General features: G+C 33.8%; 1 protein-coding gene across 1 annotated transcript in view; it reads left to right on the plus strand.

The window, feature by feature from the left end:
* Positions 1 to 24,109, plus strand: part of LOC126891555 (uncharacterized) — a 35,896-nt gene that overhangs the window by 10,535 nt on the left and 1,252 nt on the right. Inside the window, exon 2 of the mRNA XM_050660731.1 lies at positions 780 to 938. Coding sequence (XP_050516688.1) covers positions 780 to 938 — 159 coding nt within the window. The remainder of the gene's footprint in view (positions 1 to 779; positions 939 to 24,109) is intronic.

Genomic DNA, 24,109 nt, shown 5'->3' on the forward strand with positions numbered 1-24,109 from the left:
GGCATAAGGTACACAGGAGACCATCGCTGTCATGAAATTCGTGCTGAGCGACCCCCAAAACTCCCCGCGTAATGGTTTTAAATGATTTGGAATAACTATAACATAATACTCCAGACGACGAGCTCCACCCTGGGCACCAGGTATCTTGGAGACCATCGACCACATGAAGTCTTGTTCAGCGACCTGCAAAACCCTCAGAGTAATGGTTATTGACTGATTTTAAATGATTATAACATAACACTCCAGGAGACCAGTTCCACCTTGGGCACCAGGTATCTTGGAGACCATCGCCAACACTAAATTCGTGGCCGGCGACCCCAAAACCCCCCGAGTAATGGGTATTGACTGATTTTTAATGATTATAATGTAAAACTCTAGGCGACGAGTTCCACCGTGGGCACCAGGTACCTTGGAGACCATCGCCGATATGAAATTCGTGCTCAGCGATCCGCAAAACCCCCGATTATAAAAATTCAACTCATTTCCATCAATATTTCCCGAGTTCTAAATTTTTCATTTTCACCTCTTCGAGATGCACTTTTAAAATGCATTTTCTTATGCACAAAAATTTTTGACCTAGATGAATTTAGTTCACAAAGTTGCCTGACACTCTCTCTAATCGAATGCAAAAAGTTACATGACGATTCATCTTACTGCACAAAATTCCTAGGTTTAATGCTTCGTTGCTTCGTCTACTAAGACAAGAGCAAAGTCGAATCTCATTTAGTTTAATATAATATTAAAACTTTTAACATTTTATAATTTTTTTCTATTTTTAGGCTGATAAATTGAGTTATAAATGTTTCTCTGTAAATTGGTACCAGCATAATAATCCATCAATAAGATTTGCTCTGCGGATGGTAATAATGAGAGGTAATAAGAGTACAAAAATGAGCGCAAGAAAAATTTTGGAATTGAGTTTTGCTACATGTGCAGCTGTAAGTGTTAACTTTTTCGTTTTCTTTATCTTCCTCTGTGTCCATCAGTGTGCCCCTTCGGTTAAAAAATATAAATTTATCTAAGTGGAAAATTAAAGTAATTAAGAAAAAAAACCCTCTTTGGGTCATAAGACATACTTTTAATAAGCTTATTAATATTTATACAGGGTGTCCAGAAACTCTCCCGACAAACGAAGACAGGAGATTCTTCAGGTAATTTTAAGACAATTTAACCCAATTCACCTAGTCCGAAAATGCTTTCTGAGGGAGCTAGAGCTCTTTGAAGATGGCGTCTGGGAATTAGTTTTTGTTACATATTTCCAGAACACTGTTATTCAGAAAAACGAGAACTGGTACGCTTATTTACCTTCCAGAGATAAATCGATTCCATCAATTGCGAATTTCTAGTACCGGTCATATGCGCCCGTTTTGGGTAGGGTAACTGGTATTTTATCGCATAACTTTTTTGTCTTTAACTTCTAAACCTTCTTGACAATGGATTAATAAATTGTGAGGTATTCTAGTACTAAAAGGTACTCTTGCTTTAATGCGATAGGATGCACCGTTTTCTAGAAAAATCAATTTGAAAATTTTTCGTTGATTAAATTTGAAAAAAATTTGAAAATTTTTGTCAAAAAAAGATGGTGTATTTTACTGATTTAAAGTAATAGTAACTTTTAGTACTAGAAAACCTCATAATTTAATCATCAAATGTCAAAAATGCTTAAAAATTAAAGACAAAAAATTTATGCGATAAAATAACCATTGACGTACCCAAAACGGACGTATATGACCGGTAATAGAATTTTGCAACTAAGGAAATCGATTTATCTCTGGAAGATAAATAAACGTACCACTTTTCGTTTTTCTAAATAGTTTTTTTTTTCAAATTCAACAAATGAAAAATTTTCAAATTGATTTTCATCGAAAACGGTGCGTCCTACCGACTTAAAGCAAGAGTACCTTTTAGTACTAGAATACCTTACAATTTACTAATCCAGCATAAAAAATGCTTAGAAGTTAAAGATAAAAAAGTTATATGATAAAGTAACCGTTACCCGACCCAGGACGGGCGCCTATGACTGGTACTAGAAATTCGTAATTAATTTAATTGATTTATCTCTACAAGATAAATAAGTGTACCAGTTTTCGTTTTTCTAAGTAGAAGTGTTCTGGAGATATTTAAGCAAAACTAATACCATGACGCCATCTTCAAAGGGCTCTATCTCCCTTAGGAAGCATTTTCGAACTAGGTGAATTGGGTTAAATTGTCTTCAAATTATCTAAAGAATCTCCAGTATTCGTTTGTCGGGAGAGTTTCTGGACACCCTGTATATGTACGTTTCCTTCATAATTTTTTTAAGAATCTTGTTCTTCTTCAGTATTGCAGTCATTGAAGCGTAAAATACGTTTTTACCTCCGAAATTTTTTACTATGAACCGATTTACATGAGATTTTGGAATTAGGCTTATCTCTTACCCTTTACTTCAAAAGTGATATTGACCCGAACTCCATTTTTTATTAAGGGGTGAAAACAACCCCTTAATGTAAAAATTGACATTGAGCCATTTTATCGCCAGAAAACGTGTTTAATAATAAAGAGTGACATTGTGAAGTGTTTTCTAACAGAATAACCTCATGTTAAACTCATTTTCATCCCCTTGAAAACAACCCCTAAATCGAAAAAATTTACAAAAAGTTAATTTAGTATGACATGAAAAGATTTAAATATAGAGTAATAATACTATATTGTACAATAAGAGAGAAAAAAGACATATTTCTCACGAGCGCAGTAGTTTGTTTGCACGAGCCGAGGTACGAGGCGAGTGCCTCAAATTAAGCGAGTTGAAGCGAGGGAGAAATATGTCGTTTTCTCACGTGTTGTACACTTTACTTTTCTATGGATGCGTTTTTGTCAAGAGTTCAAACTTCAAAATTAAATCATTTAGGTGCTTTTATGTAGATTATATGCCAAAATAGAAATAATATACATATTATACACACATGTAGGTATTTAATATTCTTAATATTTATATACTTTTATTTATTTAAAATTATAGTTACCAGTTATATTTGAACAGTTTTGAAAGGTCATTCCTGGTAAGTTTTGATTTGACACATTTTATTTGACAAAAATATTTGTGTTTGTATTGTACACGTTACCAGGGAAACCGCGTTTCTACGTATGGAATCCGTGAGAAAAAATATTTCTCACTGCAATGGTCGACTTTCCTCACAGCCTGAGAAATTTTTCGTTTTGAATGTATGTATGTAAGTAGTGAGAGAAGTTGCACATTGTATAGCATCCATAGAAAATGATATTTTACGTTCTCTATCACAATTATCATATTGTTAACCCCCTTTTAACCCTTAAAAACAATCCCTAAATAGAAAAAAATTTACAAAAAATTAATTTGGTTTGACAAGAAGACTTAAATATAGAGTAAATAATGTTTTACATTCTCTATCTTAATTATTTAATTGTTAACCCCTTTCAACCTTAAATCAACCCCTCGATTAAAAATTTTATAAAAAATTTCTTTTGATAAACTAAAAAGGATTAAAATATCATTCCACGTTCTCGAAAAAGCTATGCTAGAAAATCATATGCTCAAGTTCTTTAACCCTTAAAACCCTTTAACCCTAAATGAAAACATTGAATATGTATGATTATACATTTAAAATGGAAGAATGGAGCACGCATAGTACACCACCAACAATACACATACTTACCTTCCAAAAATTCACGTTCAATTGTGAATCTATCACAACTTATAAAAAACCATTTTGAAAGTAATTAAAAGAGCTACAACTTTTTTCAGTATAATATGTAGTAAAAAATCTTTTATTTTGAAACGGTGAAGGGTCAAAGGGCCTCGAGAGAGTTCTCGGCTCTTGAGAGCCTGTGGTTGGTTGGGCTACCGCGCGCTTTTTAATCAATCATATCTTCGCCAATTTTTGTGTGATAGGAAAAACAAACAAAGCAACAGTTTTGTCTATTTTTTTTACTACTATTACTACTATTTTTCTTACTATTACACTTGTTTACGTATCTTTCATTATTTTTGAGATATTATGAAAAAAGTTGGTTTTTTTTTAAATTCGAAAAAAAATTTTTTCTTAAAAATCGTGATTTTTTCAAAAAAAAAAATAGGTGTTCCAAAGCATCGAAACTGCTAGAATCCATTAAACTCTTTATATTAAAGTTAATTTAAGACGGAATACGATTAATTTTAATTTTGGTGGAAATGGCACTTATGAAAACCAAAAACCATTAGATGTTCCTCTTTTTTTCATTACAGCTCACTCATTTTACATACAAAAGACTTTTAACAGTAGTTATTTTAAAGCTTATTTTAAGCACTTTAAAATCCTTTCCCATTAGCATGCATAAAGTTTATTCGCTCTCCGCTAAATGCCATTGAATACATCAATTTCACACAAAATAAAAAACGGCTTTGATTTTCAATATCTCGCTTAATATTGCACTCTTTAAAAAACCAATTTGTTAATTTTTTTACCTGCTACAATTTTTTGGAGTATAATATTATCGCTAAAATGCATATTTTTGGAGATTTTGCAAAAAAATCTGTTGAAAATCGTGAGAAAATTCCGAATTTTCAATTGCCAATAACTTGAAAAGATTGGGTTTTTGAAAAAACTTTATACAACATTTTTTGCTTAAAATTAGGTCTTTTATCGATATCTGAGGTTATTTTGAAAAAAAATTTCCACCACCGAAAAGGGGTGGCAACCACCCTCAGGGTGAAAACGGAGTTCGGGTCAATATCACTTTTGAAGTTAAGAGTAGGATAAGCCTAATTTCAAAATTTCATTTAAATCTGTTCCTAATAAAAAATTTCTGAGCTAAAAAAGCTTCAATGACTGTAGGTACTATAGGTGCCGTCTAGAAATTTTTACTTTTGGGAAATCCAAACCATTCCCTAAAGTTTTTCAGAGATGAGTTACGTCTTCTTCCTATGAATCTTTTTCCCTGGATTTTTCCTTGCATTTTGGCCTGAAGTATTAGATATTTATCTCCTTTCATCACCTGTCTCATATGTCTCAGATTTCTTCTCATAATTGTTAGAAATACTTATTTACTTAGTAATACCTACTTCTTTATGCATACAACTCATTACCTCTACGTTTCTTATTCTATCTACCCCTTAGATCCAGTGGCGTAGCTGACAGGCCCGCAGGGCCCACAAGGCGGGGGCCCCAGCGTTAGGAGGGGCCCTTAAAGCCGTCAAGCTTAATACCTCTACTTTATTTAAATTGGGGACCAAAACATATTTTCCTGACAAGCACCAAAACAGGGAATTTGGAAGGAAGTAATGAAGCGGATAATTGACGTAACTCTTACTCTTTCCGGGTGCAATTTAGAGTTGCGTGGACAGGTTGGTAGTTTAGATGAAAGTAAATCCCAGAAAGTTAATAATTTCTGTCGGTGGTTCTTTTATTAGCTAAATATGATCCTGTTTTCGCTAAATTAATCGATAAAAACAATCATCATCATCAACCCGTACGCGTCCACTGCTGGACATAGGTCTCCTTCAGCTCTTTCCATTCATCTCTATTTTGTGCGGCTTGCATCCAGTTACCGACAACATGTTTCAAATCATCGGCCCATCTGGTTAGTGGGCGTCCTCTGCTCCGTAGTGCTTCTTCTCGCGGCCTCCACTCGACAATACGTTTTGTCCATCGGTTGTCTGGCAATCTGGCGACGTGTCCTGTCCAATTCCACTTAAGCGACGCGATTTTTTCGACAGCGTCTGTTGTTTTTGTTCTACGGCGTATTTCTTCGTTTGGGATTCGGTCTCTCAGGGAGACACCCAACATCTGGCGCTCCATAGCCCTCTGAGTTACGCGAATCTTGTTCACTACCTTTTTTGTTAGTGTTAATGTTTCGGCTCCATAAGTGAGTACAGGCAACACACATTGGTCAAAGATTTTCCTTTTGAGGCATATGGGCAAGTCCGATTTAAATACATAGTTAAGTTTACCAAACGCTGCCCAGGCTAATCCTATGCGACGTGGGAGTTCGCACGTCTGGTTATCTCGTCCCAACCGAATTTCATGTCCTAAGTACTTATAAGATGTAGTCTGCTCAATATCCATTCCATCAACAACAATATTACGATTTAGCACCAGATTAGTCATTATTTGCGTCTTGTTGATATTAATCTTTAGTCCGACCTCTAAGGAAGCGTAATATAATTTGTTCAACATTATTATTGCATCATCCATACGATCGGCTATAAGGACAATGTCATCTGCGAATCTCAAATGACTGAGCTTCTCTCCATTTATATTGATACCATATTCGTTTAGATCTGCCTTCTTAAATGTGTGTTCTAAAAGGGTTGTGAACAGCTTTGGTGAGATGGTGTCTCCCTGCCGTACTCCTCGCTGTATACAGAATGTATTTGTTTGTTGTTCAGACAGTCTTACGCTAGCCGTTGCCGTTTGGTAGATATATTTGATCATGTTAATGTAGCGATGGTCTATTCGGCATTCTGTCAATGCTTTTAACATTTTCTGCTGGCTTATGGTATCAAATGCTTTCTCGTAGTCCACGAATATCAGTGCCAATGGTTTGTTGTATTCCGCAGACTTCTCTATTAGATTTTTTATTACCAGTAAGTGGTCGTTAGTGCTATATCCAGATCTAAATCCAGCTTGTTCTCTAGGTTGATAGAAGTCTAACTTAGCCTCCAGTCTTTTTTTGATAATTTTTGTGAAAAGTTTATATATGTGTGATAGCAAACTGATAGGACGGTAGTTTTTCAGATCTGTTATGTCACCCTTTTTGTGTAATAAAACAATGACTGCATTGTTCCATTGAGAAGGAGTTTTTCCTTGGTAAATGCATTGGGTGAAAAGTTTGGCCAAAGCCTGGATAATTTTATTTCCACCTTGTTTGATTGCTTCGATTACTATTCCGTCATCGCCAGGGGATTTATTATTTTTCATTTCTGAAAGTGCCTTTTTAACTTCATGTGGTGTTACTTCTGGCATTAATTCTGATCCCTGGTTTGTGATTTTGGGCAGGGGCTGATCTTGCCTTTCGTTGGTGCTCTCATACATTTCGCGATAAAACGATTCGACAACCTTGAGGATTTCGGCTTTATCCGTGGCAATGTTGCCATCTTTGTTTCTGATTTTGTACATATTTTTGTTACCGATGTTATTCGTATTACGCCTCAAAACTTTTAAACCTTTGTTTTCTTGAATTATGTGAGTTATTTCTCTTGTGTTGTTTTCTCTTATGTCTTTTCGGATTGATCGGTGGATATCTTTATTTAATTTCTTCAGTGTTGTGTAGTTGGAGTCGTATTTTTCCGTCAATTGTCTTCTTTTACTTATTAACTCTTTGGTATTTTGGCTTAATTTTTCTTTATGGGTCACGACAGTCGGGCAGCACTCCCTTTCTGTTTCTTTTAGTGCTTTCGTTATGACATTATTTGCTTGTTCAATGTCTTCTATGTCGTTTTCAAGGTCTTGTATACGTCTGGTTAGTACATCTTCATAGAGGTTGTTGTTTCCTGGGGGAATCCATTTCGTCTTTCGTGTTTTGAAGATCATCTTGGTTCTTTCGAAATTGACATTTAATCGTATCTTTGCTCGGATTAATCTGTGGTCGCTTCCTACCGAAAATTTGTTAAGTATTTCAATGTCTTTAATGATTTCTTTTCTGTTTGTTATGATAAAATCTATCTCATTTTTGACACTGCCATCTGGGCTTATCCATGTCCATTTACGCTGAGGCTTTTTATCGAAAAAAGAGTTCATCATGGATAAATTTTCCTGGTGTAAGAAATTAAGCAGTCTTTGTCCTCGTTCATTTCTGTCGCCATACCCATACTTGCCCATTGCTACTTCTGCATCATCTTGTTTGAAGCCAATTTTCGCATTAAAGTCGCCCATAATTATTGTATAATATGCTGGTGTAGTATGTAATGCTGTTTCTAGGTCATCATAAAATTTTTCAATTTCTTCATCGGAGTGGCTTGTCGTTGGAGCATATGCCTGGATTATCTTAAGGTTATATCTTGCATTTAGTTTGAAGATGAGGTATACAATCCTGGGACTTATGCTGTTAATTTTAGTTATATTTTGGGTGTGTTTTCTATGTATAATAAATCCTACTCCACCGTGTGAAGTGTCTTCTTCTCCTCTAAAATGAAATAAATGTCCCGATTTAAGAGTAATTTGGGCTTCTCCTCTTCGTCTGATTTCGCTGAGGCCGATGATGTCCCATTTTATTGTTTTCAGCTCTTCCTCCAGTTCCATCATTTTCTGGTCCGATATAAGGGTTCTAACATTGTATGAGGTGATATGCATTTGTCGTTCTTTGTGGTAGCCTGATCTTTTCCGGGGATTCTTAGCACCCTCTGCTCCAACCCTTTTCCATCCGCTACCTTGGTTGGGGGTATTGGAGCGGCCGGAGACTGAGGGCCGTTCAGTACTATCGTCTTTCATGAAAATTTGCCTTTGGGGTTTTAAGCCATTAAAACGCCACGCTTGGCTAGTGCGTGTTGGCGAGTTGGACTGGATGTGGAGGGAGGAAAGGGTGGAGATGGGATTGCTTTGGGATAGGACATGGTTTCCCCGGTGAAGGGATGCTGGGGAAATCCATGAGCTCGCGTGGGCAGGTGTGCTATTCCTGAAGTAGATCTATTCCCTGCCGGGATCGCAGAGAAGTATCTACCCGCTACCACTTACTATAATACTACTTACTACTATAAAAACAATACCTTAAACAAATTACTTGAGCTCCCAAATACAAAACGAAGTTATAAATTTGCTGGCTTGTTGAAAAACTGAAAACAAATCGATTAATTTATTTAAAAAAAAATGATTTTATTCAATAATTCTTAATACCACTCAAGATATTTCAAATCACGATCAGCTTAGTTTTATTTTTCGGTATGTGAAAATATCTTGCGATGAAAATAATTTACCTTCCAAATCAGAAGTGCAGAAGGTCCTGTAAATGAAATTTTAAAATTTATACAATCAAAGCACCTTTCCGTACACAACTGCAGAGGAAAGGGGGCAAGCGTTATGAGTGGTGTATATTCAGGTGTACAAAAGCGCATAACTGACATTGAAAAAACAGTTTCCTATGTTCATTGTGCATCCTATAATCTGAACCTAGTGTTGAATGATGACGTTGCTGGTGTATATGAGTTGTTTTTTTACGATATAATTAAGATATTGTATGTTTTTTAGTGCAAGTATTAAAAGATGGGATCTACTAAGTATTATGACTTTGGATTCATCGCGTTTGCCAACACTAAAAGGTTATGTGAAAATCGGTTGTTATCCAGACATGATGCTCTTATTACCTTGCGTCGAGCTTTCTGACAAGTAATGAAATCGTTAACGAAAATTTCATTGCTATCAAAAAACTGAAAAATTAAAAGCTAATACATTATTAGAGCACATGAATAGTTTTGAATTTGCCGTTCACATTACTATTCAATCTAAAATACTTAACTTTATTCATCGAACATCAAAACTTTTGCATTCTGAAATAACAGTCCTTCAACTTTTTGAAAAAGCTCGTGGATATAACCAAAAAAACGGAGCACTTTTCGGGGAAAATTAATTACAACTTTTTAAAGTGTTTAAAAAAAGGTTTATTTTTGTTTTTTAAAAAAACTTCTAACATTCACAGTAAGTGAGTTACGCTTAAAATACTGTTGGTCGCTTTTATTTTTTGGAAAAAAAAATGGCGAAAATCACCCCTTAATTAGCTTCTCAAATAAAATTGATCATTACCGCTTTACAAGTTACTTTACTTATGTATTGTTTATATTATCTATAAGTTTCATTGGTTCAAAGTGCTCAATTTTGAAAAAAATTGGGTTTAAAATAAAATATTTTTTTTTTAATTTTGAAAAAAATCGTTATTGTTTATGGAATTAACTTAAAAACAATTAGGAATTGATCCAATAGAATTGTTTTTACTAGTAAAGTTTTGGGGTAGTTCTGATTTCTTTCATTATATATGGATTTTGGGCTGCTGAATCCGAATATGAGGTTTGCGGACAAAATTTCTTGACGGAACATTGAAAAAATCGCGAAAAAAGCGAAAAATTTCAGCTTTTTTTCCGCTTTTTTGCTCAAATCTTGAAAACTATTAACTTTTAGTAAATGGTTTGTTAACAGAAATTAAAGTACCTAAAATTATCTACAAGTATCACTATTTACTTTTTTTTCAGACTAACCGTTCGGTCTAAAGTACAAGTTGAAAATTGCCAATTTCTAACGGTCTCGGCAAAACCCACTTTTTACATTCCAAAACTTTATTTTTTATTAGAATGCTGTCATTTGATAAATTTCTCCTAGTTTTCTGTACAAATAATAAATGTTAGTTCATAGGTATGGTATGTCTCTTGTGACAGCTTCCATGAGTCGATTCCGTCCTAAGAGGCCGGGAATGTCTCTGCTTTTCCCTTAGAGCCACAGAAGATCAGGCACAGATGGAGTCACAGTTTTAGTTGGTGTGAACATTTCCTTCGGATCTGTTATCTTGATTTCTGATAAACCTTGAGGTTTTGTCCTTTTAAAATGAATTAGTTGAACAGCTCCCTGATTTCCATAAACCTCAGGCGCGGATTTCTTTTTTATCCGAGGAATGGATTGCTTAGGAGCTACTGCATGTTTTGGTGCAATACAAGAAATGCCACATATGACGTGAAAAGTGTGGTATTCGTCGATTGTATGTACGTTAAAATCAGCGTTATCGCACACCTGCTGTGTAAAGCACGGCAAGTCAATTTTCTGCGGATCGCCTGCGAATGCTGACACTTCCAGGCGAACAGCTCCCATATAAGAGGAACAAAAAACCAAAGAGGTCCATTAAAACAAAAAACCTATATCAACCTATTTTCTTGAGCCGTACTTTTTGTAGAGAAAACGGCCAACCCTTCAAAGAATGGTGAGACCAACTATCTAGGCCTTACCGCCGCTACAAGACTTTGAGCAAGCGCGTTGCTTATCTGGAAGTGTCAGCAATCGCAGGCGACCCGCAAAAAATTGACCAGTCGTGCTTTAAACAACAGGTGTACGAAAACGCTGATTTTAACCCTTTCTATGCAAGGCCTTAATTTGCATGTTGGTCCCTCAATCCCAAAGGTTTTTTCATGCTTAGAGTCCCATTGCCTTATACATACGCCGCATATAAATAAACAAATAAATGACCAAAACATGTTTTTTAATGAGTTTTTTTTAACCAACTTAAACGTTTTCTTTTCAAAAGTGCTCATCAGAGAGCCAAACCAACTTGAAAAAATGTAACTAACTTAAAAAAATAATTTAATGTAAATTAACATTAAAAGTTTTCTTTTGTGTGGCTATAAGCGTTGCCACCAGTGCTACAATATAGCATATATCTAAAATATGTGAACAAATATATACGGCAATGGGTCCGCATGACCTGTCTTAGGTGCCAACATTTTGAGGCTTTGGGAACAATAATCTAACATTTTCGGATATATTTCTGCGGCATTGGGACACCAATGAGTCTAAAATTTTATAAGCAACGCATATTTTCGGCTTTGGTAAATTGAGACCATAACACCTTAAACGTATATATAAGGCGGCTGGGAATACAGACCCACTTTTTCAAAAACATATATAATATGCAGCGTTGGGATAGAAAGGGTTAACGTACATACAATAGACGGATACCACACTTTTTACGTCATGGGTGGCATTTCTTGTATTGCACCAAAACATGCAATAGCTCCTAACTAATCCATTCCTCGGCTAAAATCTAAACCCGCACCTGAGGTTTATGGAAGTCAGAGAGCTGTTCAACTAATACATTTTCAAAGGACAAAACCTCAAGGTTTATCAGAAATCAAGATCCGAAGGGAATGTTCACACCAACTGAAATTGTGACTCCATCTGTGCCTGATCTTCTGTGGCTCTAAGGGAAAAGCAAAGACATTCTCGGTATTTTAGGATGGAATGGATTCATGGAAGCTGTGAGAAGGGACATACCATATTCATATTATGAACTAACATTTATTATTTGTACAGAAAACTAGGAGAAATTTATCAAATAGCAGTATTCTAATAAAAACTGAAGTTTTGGAATGTAAAAAGTGGGTTTTGCCGAGACCGTTAAAAATTGGCAATTTTCAACTTGCACTTTAGACCGAACAGTTCGTCTGAAAAAAAAGTAAATACTGATATTTGTAGATAATTTTAAGTATTTTAATTTCTGTTAACAGACCATTTACTAAAAGTTAATAGTTTTCGAGATTTGAGCAAAAAAGCGGAAAAAAGCTGAAATTTTTCGATTTTCTCGCGATTTTGTCAATGTTCCGGCAAGAAATTTTGTCCACAAACCTCATATTATTCAGATCCAGCAGCCCAAAATCCATATATAATGAATTAAATCAGAACTACCCCAAAACTTTCCCACTAGGGAGCTCGTAGAGTACAAATTCACTGAATCAAATACCAAAAATCTCAAAGAGTAATAAAATATACGTTTTGCTTTTCTGAATATTTTTAATTTTTTGTTTTCTTGTTAGACAAAAATTGGTTATGCTATGGCTGTTCAAAATTTGCCTAAACTCGTGATTAGTTACTCGTTCAAGCCATTTTAAGTACAGCTTTTTCAAAACGAAGTACTTTGAACCGATGAAACTTACAGATCATATAAATAATACATAGACAAAGTAACTTGTGAAGTGGTAATATTAAAATTTATATGTGATGCCAATTACGGGGTCCCACAAAGATTGTCGCGGGGGGGCCGCCAATCTTCAGCTATGCCACTGCTTAGATCTTCAGTGCTCTTCGGTCAACGTGGTCGTTGCATTTGTTGCTCAAGGTAACAAAATCAGTCGAAGATAAAAGTTCACTTTTTAAGACATTTTTATTTGGAATCAAAACATACAAAAGATAATAAGCCTTAATTACTCGTTAATTTCGTTAATAAAATATATTTATAATCTACGCATCGAGCTTTCGGTTCGGGTCGATGTGACGATATTTTGTACATGAATGAATGATATTTACGATCGCGTGGATTAGGAATTACTTTTATTAATATGAAATGGACGTATAAGGAGAGAAAATCTCGCTCAGCTCGCCAGAGGAAAAGACATGTAGGGAAATACGATCACCGCTCGTATAAGGATAGGTAAAAGGAAAAACCGTCGGATTCGTTCAGAACACCAAAACGACGGCGGAAAATAGTCGGGATAACTCACCTCTTATACCTCGTTGTTGTTTATGATTCTTCTATCAACGCTCCAAGAATAATAATCAACTAGGCTTTTCGTTCCGACATTTATAACGTCCGAGACGGTACAAAAACAGGTTTTACTTAATTCATTGGCGTACTCTAGACGATAAAATTATATTATCGTCACAACATCAACATCTCAAATGCCTCCAGTCTCCTCACGTCAATTTTCTTCAGTATCCACGCTTCGATCCCGTAGTATAATTCGGATTTAGCACATAGCAGCTCAGCAGTCGTATTTTTAACACAGTGACAACACTTAAGTCTCGACAGCACAGAAACCCCTTTATTCTTGTAAATGTGCTTCTGGCCTGTTCGATTCTGATTCGGATTTCTTGAGAGCTGTCATTGTTTTCATTAATGGTTGTACCTAGGTATTTTAATTCTCTTACTCTTTCAATAGGCTGATTTTGTACATATACAGGGTGGTTCATCTTATCTGTCTCGGTGTCTGTACGGAAAACCACTTAATATTTTTTAAAAATTTTTTCACAGAAATATACAGGGCCATTAATACTACAATCTAAAAATAATTTAAATTATACAGGGTGCGTAAAAAGAAAAATTGTGGTATATCTAAGTTAGATTTTTCCTTATGGAACGCCCTATATCTGATGACATTATTGAATTGACCTTAAAAAGTAAACTATACTTTCATAAGGGTTCCCTATACCTAAATACAGGGTGTTTTGATTTATTTCGATTTTTATAAAAGTGTAAGGTTTTAGAAAAAAAAATAAATATCTACGAGTCTAAGAATCAGTAACAAATTCTTTCTTGGATCTTAATAATAGACTATTTAGAATACTTATACAGATGATTATTGTAACAAACTCTCTTACAGGGTGGTCAAAATATGAGATTGTTCTATATAACAAATTCAAGCTGTAATAACTTACTTATTTTAAATAGAACACCCTGTATCTTACTAGTCTATCGCGTAGAAAATTTAGTTAGTTTTCAATTCTTATTTGAGTTTCCTATACCTATCTTCCTTCATTTTTTAAATATTTAAGGATTTCCTAATTTGTAAGCCTTAATAATTAGAATTAAGTAGCTACCTATGTCGTGGTTATGTACAACACATCATAAACACCGGCAATATACTTAGACAAGATACTGTCATTAATTAAATTTTCATTGTTATCATGTAATCACACAGAGTGTTGTATTATTTTAGTTGATTTTGGCCTACATGTGACATTCAATAAAATGTTTATATTAAACTGCACACCCTATATTAGATACCGTATTCTGGAAGATATTTAAATTATATTTCCTTCCGTATAAGTATTTTCCATATTTTAAATCGACGGTTATTAAGTAAATTTAAGAACACCACTTTTTGTTTGAATCTTTGAATCGCAGTTACAAACAATTAAATGCAATGGCTACTATGACGAAAACGAGCCTATTGTACAAAAATATGTAAAAATTGGTATTTACAGAATAATATGGGAATTTATATTTACAGAATAACATGTGTATTGAGAATCCTTACATGGAATTGAAGAGATTTTAAATTATAAAGAATAGAATATCGAGTATGTCATTTAAAATAAGAACACTCTGTGTGATTAAATGATAAAAATGTGAATTTTATTAACGAAAGTTTCTTGACTAAGATATTTAAGTATATTGCCGGTGTTGGTGATGTGTTGTACATAACCACGATATAGGTACTTAATTCTAATTTTTAAAGTTTACAAATTAGGAAATCTTTAAATATTTGAAAAATTAAGAGAGATAGGTATAGGAAACCCTAATAAGAATTGAAAGCTAAGTAAATTTTCTAAGCGATAGGCTAGTAAGATACAGGGTGTTCTATTTAAAATAAGTAAGTTATTACAGCTTGAATTTATTAATAGAACAATCTAATATTTTGACCACCCTGTAAAAAGATAGGTACCTATAGGCAACCCTATATAAACTGAAATCTAAGTAAATTTTCTACGCTATAGACTAGTAAGATACAGGGTGTTCTATTTAAAATAAGTAAGTTATTGCAGCTTGAATTTGTTAATAGAACAATCTCATATTTTGACCAACCTGTAAGAAATTTTGTTGCAGTAAGCATCTGTCTAAGTATGCTAAATAGTCTATTATTAAGATCCAAGAAAGAATTTGTTACTGATTCTTAGATTCGTAGATATTTATTTTTTTCTAAAACCTTACATTTTCATAAAAATCGAAATAAATCAAAACACCCTGTATTTAGGTATAGGGAACCCTTATGAAAGCATAGCTTATTTTTTAAGGTAAATTGAGTAATGTGATCAGATATGGGGCATTCCATAAGAAAAAATATAACTTTTATATACCACTCTTTTTTGGAACACCCTGTATAATTCACATTATTTTTAGATTGTAGTATTAAAGGCACTGTGTTTTTCTGTGAAGAATTTTTTTTTAAATTTTAAGTGGTTTTCCGTACAGAGACCTAGGCGGATAAGATGAACTTTCCTGTATATCTCACGAATGTCCTGAGTTGTCTTTGTTATTATCACTATTTCGTTCTGCTTATGTTGAGCGATAGTCCATATATTTTACTTAATGTGGTTCTTTTATTGAGCAGTTAAAGAATATACCTATATATTTTCTAGGTTCATAACGTGTTCCTGCCACAGTATCTTTCCTACCCATCATTAGCAAAAGCAGATCTAGATTCCTATGACCGCTTCATGGAATGTAAAACTACTTAATTAAAATTAAAAAAAAATCTCGTTGGAACTTTACCGCGCTGAGCAGATGGGACGTGAATTATAAATTGTAAAATTCCCTCATCTTCCTTAGTCTCAGCATCCGTTATGGCTTGCAAATTGTAGAAGCCTGGAAGGTTCCCATTGTTTTCAATCTGGTAGGATGTAGAGTAACATTTTTGGATGTTGTTTTATGTACTATTAGATTGAAAACTTAGTTTTTTTTAATTGTTTGTTCATTCCTCCTCCTCCTAAGTGCCTTCTCTATTTAGGTTGGCTATCAATATGGCAAATTCTTCTCTGTCATGGGCTTGATAAATTAAGTCATTCCCTGTTGTGTGGGTCCAATGTCTGATGTTTCGGAGCCAGGATTTTTTCTTTCATTTCTATACCGCCTTTACCTTCGATTTTACCTTTTAATATTACCTGGAGCTGCTGATTATGTGTCCTAGATGTGTCTTTCTAATTTTGATGTTATTCACCAGATGAAGACGTGTGTTCAGTATTTCCAGTAGTTCTTCATTCGTTGCTCTTCTGGTCGAGCTTATTCTTAGCATTCGGCGGTACATCCATATTTCGATTCGAATGAAGTCAGTTTGTTGACGTCCTACTGTTTTAATGTCCAGGTCTCACAGCCATATAGTAATAGAGACCACACATGACACTTTAGTGTTCTAAATCTGATTGTGACTGATAGCGTGGGGTTACAGAACATTTTTAGCATATTCATGAAACCAGACCTTGCTATTTCAATGCGTCTTCTAATTTCTTTTGATTGGTCTAGCTGACTATTTAGCTCTTTGCCCAGGTATATGAAGCATTGGGAACTCTGAAGGGTGATACAATTTATTTGTATGTTGGGTGTAAATTGTTCATGGGGGTTCTTATGGAATACAAGAAGCTCTGATAATATATGTTCGACATAGACATTAAATAGTAGAGGGGACAGAATGCAACCTTGACGCGCTCCTCGTTCTATGTTTATGTTATTGATGTTTCCGTTGTCTGTTCCAATTCATCTTGTGTGGTTACAGTATGTATTGATTGTGATAGCTATTTCGTGTCCGTCCAACCTTCTTGTTTATCTTTTTTAAATTATCTTTTTTGTTTTGGTTTATATTTTTTAAATTATTGGAACCTGTTTGTAAATTTATAAAAAATATGGTTACGTCTTATTCTAAATATTGACTTATATTTCATATTATTCTGATATCGATGGGTTGTTAATTGTGAAAAATTATATTTTTAGACTTTTAGAACCAGCTTGTCATACTATATGTTTCTAAATACTCTAAACGATATTGAGAAGAAACAGCTCTGGATAAATAATACGCTCACTTATACTTAGTGGAGAAGACCTGAACGTCATAAATCTCAGACAAGTATAGTGGAAACGGAAACAATGTTTAGTATAAATGTTTAAGAAAAAGCCGCTTTAGATAAGATATTTTAACATCCAATTAATCATTGTAAATTAGTCATTGTAGAACTTAGATATTAGTACACTCAGATATTAGTACACTTCTACACTCAGATATTAGTAAAGTTACGATAAATAGTACGAAAGAGAAATTAAATTTTTTTCTACTTTTAAGGATGAAAAAGCTTTTCTAGCCGATATTCGCGCGTACTATAACTAGATATAGGTATGATGTGCAGGGCCGCCGAGAGGGCGGTACAGCCGATACATTTTACCGGGGCCCGGCGATGTAAGGGGCCCGACGTCGACACGACCAAAGACGTAATTTTTCCCGTTTTTTTTTTTTCTCTTCACTTTATGTCCATAATGCGTTTACTTAATACTCGGCTATATTTAATACTATGACCTTTAATCGATTTGGTTTAAAATTTTAACCGCAATAAATCACAGGAGTCAAATACTACAGTGCAGTCAGATAAAACTATGGTATGGCTATGGAGATTAAAAATATATCAGGGCTTCTAAAAGATTTACAAAAAATCAGAATAATCTAAATTAGTTACCAGCAATTATGGAATAATTTCAGAATTTACATCAAATAAAGAAAAACTGTGAGATTTTTTATGATTTGCCTGGGCCTGGTAGTGATGCGACCGATAATTTTGAGCCAGACGCAATATTTCGCTGGGAAATATTTAATATTGTCATAATAAGCAATTTAAACAGAAGATTTAATGCGGAAAATAAAATTCAGTCGCTATTTAACATTCTATGGATATTCCAAGATGAAGATGATGACAATATTAAGAAAAAAATTGATATAGGTATGTTATTGTGCGAGTTTTATAAAGAAGACATTAGTGAAGAATTGATAGATAAAATTTTTTATTTGAGAGCGATATACAAGGATAATATTGGTGAATCTCAACTTTCTCTAATAGATTTGCTTATTAAAATTAAACATCTCAAATTTGAATCGTTATTGCGTTGAGAATATTTTGCACATTACCGGTGACAGCCACAGAAGCAGAAAGACCTTTTAGTTTTCTTTTTCGCATAAAAAATACTATGAGCTAATGATGAAACAGGATCGGTTAGCTGTCTATCAACTTTGTGAATTGAGAATGATTTGGCAAAATCACGCGATCTTTCGAAAATTAGAGACATTTTTGCCAATCAAAAAACTCGACAAGCACCTGTATTATAAATATTTTCACTATTATAAATATAATCAAAATTTAATAAAATTTATATTTGAAAGGTTTTTTATTATTTATTATAAATAATTTTATTTCTATAAAAATTAAACAATTTTTTTCGCTCTCCACTTTTTACCGAGGGCCCGCCCTTCACTTTTTACCGGGGCCCGCTCATCCCTCTCGGCGGCCCTGATGATGTGAAATAATTTGTACCTGTTTAAAATAAAGATACTCCTATATTATGTTGTTTTTTTTTTTAATTTACATATAGTGCTTGCTCACCCACACGGGAACGATTATAAACAACATAACAGCAAGTATAACGGTATTAATAAGTTACACTTGTTTCAACGGATCTTTAGACAAACGTCATGATTCATTTGCAAATAAGTTAAATCAAAACATTAGGTGGAACGTATAGTCCAGGAAATGAAACTGAAAAAATGGCAAAACCTCGTTATTTTTTCGTCCAGCATCGATTTGTACAAAAAAATTGGGATTAGGCTCACTTCACCCTCTAGTTCATTTTCTATATTCAACCGTTGTACGCTTTTGGTTTTTAAGGGTGAAAACTACCCCTAATTGTAAAAAATTATAAAATAACATTTTAAACTTTAATATTGTCAACATTTGGTTCTTATTAGTTACGTAATGATTGTTTTGTACTTTAAGATATAATATCATAATATTGCAACCCTTACAACCAACCTTGTTTGAGCTGTATATAAAAAATTGACTTATCCTAAAAGAATAATTTCGGCTTGCATCGATTTACATAAAAAATTGAGATTAGGATCATCTCACCCTGTACTTCATATTCTATATCATGCTCAAGGGCGTTGATTTCTTTTAGGGGTGTAAACTACCCCTTATTGTCAAAAATTATATACAAACATTGTAAACTTTAATATGGGTAAGCTTTGATTTTTATCGGTTAAATAATGACTGTTTTATGCTAAAGGATATAATATCATATTTCAACCCTTAAAAACCACCCTTAATAACATTGCAATTTTTATAAGTGGATAATTTAATAGATCTATACAGAAAAAAAAAGTAGAATTAAAGAATTACAAAAACATTTATTTACACAAAAATACGAATTTACAAATATGTACAAATACAAATCCAAATAGTTTTTTGTCCTCTTCCGGTATACGAACTAGTTTTGTGGTACATATTATATACATTAAAAATGCTCTATAAGCGGACTATTCGAATTTTTCGAAAAAAAAAATTTGTTTTATAAACATAGCTCCGGTATTTTTGGCGATAAAAAGTTTTTTCAAAAATGATCTTGTAGAATTTTTGAAGAGCTATAGGACTATGTAAATTAAATTCCGTAAGGTCCCTTAGTTTTTAATTGGGGTGGGTTTAAAGGGCTCGATAAGGGGGTGTTTTCTCGTAAATAGAGGTTTTAAACAGCTATATCTCGCTAACTATTCATTTTAATGAAAATCTATGCACAAAGAAATTTTAGTTATAAAAAATTCTACAATGTAATCTATAATTTTTTTCGTATCTCTAGTATTTTCGGAGATATTTTGAAGAAAATGTTGAAAAATACGAAATTGCAAAAAATCAATTTTCCTTTAAACTTTAATTTATCTAGAATTAGACCTATTGATAACACAAATATAAAAGGAATTACAGAAATGTGAAGACCAATTTTTAATTAGGAGGGTAGTTAGGGGGTTGTCTTCACTGATTTTTTCATAATGAAAAGCTGGTACCAACTTTTTTTGATCATAAGTCACTAAATTTTTATGCTAGAAACTTTTTGTTTTTTCTTTTGAAAGGTCTAATTGTATTCTTGAAAAAATATTAACTACGTTTTCCTCGAAAAATGCAAAGTTTTTCCGTTATTTGGCTTTGAATATTTAAAATTATATACATTTGACGAAAAAAGCTAACTTTTAACATACCGTATCTTGGTTTGTATTGGTCGTAAAAATATTATAGACAAAGAATTTAGTTTGTGTTACTAAAAAACACAATTTTGATAGCTACAGTTTTTTGAGTAAAGGAAATATTTTTCGAGTTATTCTAAAAAAACTCTCTAATAAAGTGGATTTTTTCGTCGAAAAACTGTTACTTTCAACCGCGAATAACTCGAAAAATATTAATTTTACGAAAAAAATGTAAAAAACATTTTTTTCTTATAATTAGGTTTTACATCGATTTACATGGTTAAAATTTAATAAAAAATTGCCACCCCCGAGACGGAGTGGCAACCACCCCAAAGTTTTAGCGTAGAGCGGCATGATATAGAAAATGATCCTTGGCCTATTCCCTAGCTTCTGTGCAAATTTCAAGTACATCCATGCTGGACGAAGAAATTGCGAGTCAAAATGCTTCATTTCTTCGACTAGTAGTTCAATGTCATGAAGACAAGTAACTAGATATAGGTAACTACTATCGACATTATACATTATTTGTATTTAAGTTAAAGACACTCCTATATTTTAATTACCTATGTAAAGAAATATAGTATGCATAGTGGTCTCATCATCATTCGTCATCATCATTCTCTTTGCCTTATCCCTATGCGGGGTCGGGTTCCCTAATTCCATTTCTCCACACAATTCTATCTTGGGTCATAGCAATGTTAATCTCCTTTATCAACATGTTCTGCCTTATCGTCTCCCCCCAGGTCTTCTTTGGTCTTCCTCTCCTACTCCTTCCAGGAATCTGCACTTCAGCTATTCTTCGTATTGGGTGATTAACGTCTCGACGTTAAACATGACCAAACCATCTTAACCTATGCTCTCTCATTTTGGCATCAATTGGTGCCACACCTAGACTTCCCCTAATATACTCATTTCTAATTTTATCCTTCTTTGTCACTCCACTCATCCATCTAAGCATTCTTATTTCCGCCACATGCATTCGTTGTTCCTCTTTCTTTTTCACTGCCCAACATTCAGTTCCGTGCATCATAGCCGGTCTTATGGCTGTTTTATAGAATTTTCCCCTCAGCTTCATTGGAATTTTTCTGTCACACAACACACCATCGCTTCTTTTCACTTCATCCATCCAGCCCTAATTCTACTGCATGCATCTCCATCTATTTCTCAATTACTTTGTAATACCGATCCTAGGTATTTAAAACTATTGCTTTTCACAATCATTTCACCATCCAAAGATACCATTTTATTTGTAGTAACTCCATCTTTAAATGAACATTCCAAATACTCTGTTTTTGTCCTACTAAGTTTTAAACCTTTTTCCTCCAGAGCTTGTCTCCACTGTTCCAGTTTTTATTCTAAGTCTCTTTCACTATTTCCTATTAACACTACATCATCAGCATACACTAGGCACCATGGAATACTACCCTGCATTTTCGCAGTTATCTGGTCCAAAACTAATGAGAATAAATAAGGACTAAGGCACCGAGCCTTGGTGCAATACTACTTTCACCTGAAATTTATCAGTCTCTCCCACACCTGTCCTAACACTAGTCGTTACTCCCTCATACATATCTTTCACAATCTTTACATATTCGCCAGGGACTCCTTTCTTATTGAGTGCCCACCACAGAATCTCTCGAGGAACTATGTCATATGCTTTCTCAAGATCAATGAATACCATATGAGCGTTGGTCTCTTTATTCCTGTATTTTTCCATCAGTTGCCTTACAATGAAAATTGCATCTGTTGTTGATCTGACCTGCATAAAGCCAAATTGATTATCGGATATTTCGGTTTCTTCACGTATCCGTCTATCAATTACTCTCTCCCATATTTTGATGGTGTGGCTAAGTAGTTTTATAGCCCTGTAGTCAGTGGCATAGCTAGCCCCACAGGGGCCCCATATCAAGTTTGTCGCGGGGTCCCCTTCCACCAGCCACCACTGATATGGCATAGTGCTAAAAAATGTTCAACAAAAGAAGCAAAAACGCTTGTATAGAATAGAAATATGCTTTATAGAAAAACGAAAACTGGTACGTCAATTTATCTTCCAGAGATAAATCGATTTTATAAATTGCGAATTTCTAGTACCGGTCACATGCGTCCTCTTTGGGTAGGGCAACGGTTATTTTATGGCGTAACTTTTTTGTCTGTGACTTTTAAGCATTTTTTATACTGGATTATTAAATCCTGAGGTATTCTAGTGTAGTCGATTCGCTAATCTGAGACACAACTGTCTACACTACAATCACAATAAAGATGCACTAGAAATAAACAAGCACGAGAAGCACTCCTAGCATTCAACGTGTCTTGGTGTGTTTATTTCTATATAGTGCATTTTTATTGTGATTATAGTGTAGACAGTTGTGTCTCAGATCAGCGAATCGACTATATTAAAAGTTACTCTTACTTTAAGTCGGTAGGATAAACTGTTTTATAGAAAAATCGATTTGAAAATGTTTCGTTTTTTTCATTTGAACAAAATTTTAAAAAATTTTCAGAAAAAAAAACGGTGTATTTTACCGACCTAAAGCAAGAGTAACTTTAATACTAGAATACCTCACAATTTAAAATCTAGTGTCAAAAATGCTTCAAAATTAAAACAAGATTCATCTCTGGAATAAACGTACCAGTTTTCGTTTTTTGTTTTCGTGGTTTTTTTTTGAAAAGTTCTCTCAAATTAAAAACACAAAATTTTCCAATCGACATTTTTACAAAAACGGTGTATCCTACCGACTTTAATCAAGAGTACCTTTTATTACTAGAATGTCTCTCAATTTAATACTGTAGTGTCAAAAAGGCTAAAAGTTACAGACAAAAAGGATATGCGATAAAACAACCGTTGCCCTACCCAAAACGGACGCCCATGACCTGTACTAGAAATTCACAATTTATGGAGACGATTAATCTCTGGAATATAAATAGGTGTAGAAGTTTTCGTTTCTCTAAATGGAAGTGTTCTGGAGCTATTTAAAAAAAATAATTACAAAACGCCTTCTTTAAAGAGCTCTAGCTCCTTTAGGAAGCATTTTCGCACTAGGTGATTCGGATTAAATCTTAATATTTTGGGACCACGAATCTACAGTTAAATTTATAGCAAAATTTAAATAAATTGTAAATTGCATAATACAACCTTAAGAACTACATAATAAGTTCTGCGTATAACATCCAAATATAAATAATAATAATAATAAACCTAATAAGCTTTAATAAACCAAAGTCGAAAAATAGATTTGAATTATTGAGACTCATTATTTTAAAACAGATTCAGTTTTTTCAAGCAAAGGGTAAATGAACATTGAAAATGAACGTAAACAAAGAAACTCTGTACTTTAACGGCGAGCGACCGGCAAATATATAGATATACCTTAATACAATTTATAGATAAAGAACAGATTACACGAAAATATAAGCAAACAATACACAGTGTTTCAATGTTTCAAATATTCAAAGATAAAGCGATTACAAATATTGCAATTTGGCATTAACATTATACAGTGTCTTACACACAGCCAACAGTGAATAGACAATAAAAATTAGCTTGAAAACAAAAAAGCTCTGTAGTTATAAAAAGGCGAGAGGCAGAAAATAGATAGGTACCTGTGCATAAATATAGTTTGTATGTAGATAAAGAATCCATTTCACGAAAATGTCGATATACAAACA

This window comes from Diabrotica virgifera, chromosome 9 (genome assembly GCF_917563875.1).
Source record: "Diabrotica virgifera virgifera chromosome 9, PGI_DIABVI_V3a".
Lineage (NCBI taxonomy): Eukaryota > Metazoa > Arthropoda > Insecta > Coleoptera > Chrysomelidae > Diabrotica > Diabrotica virgifera.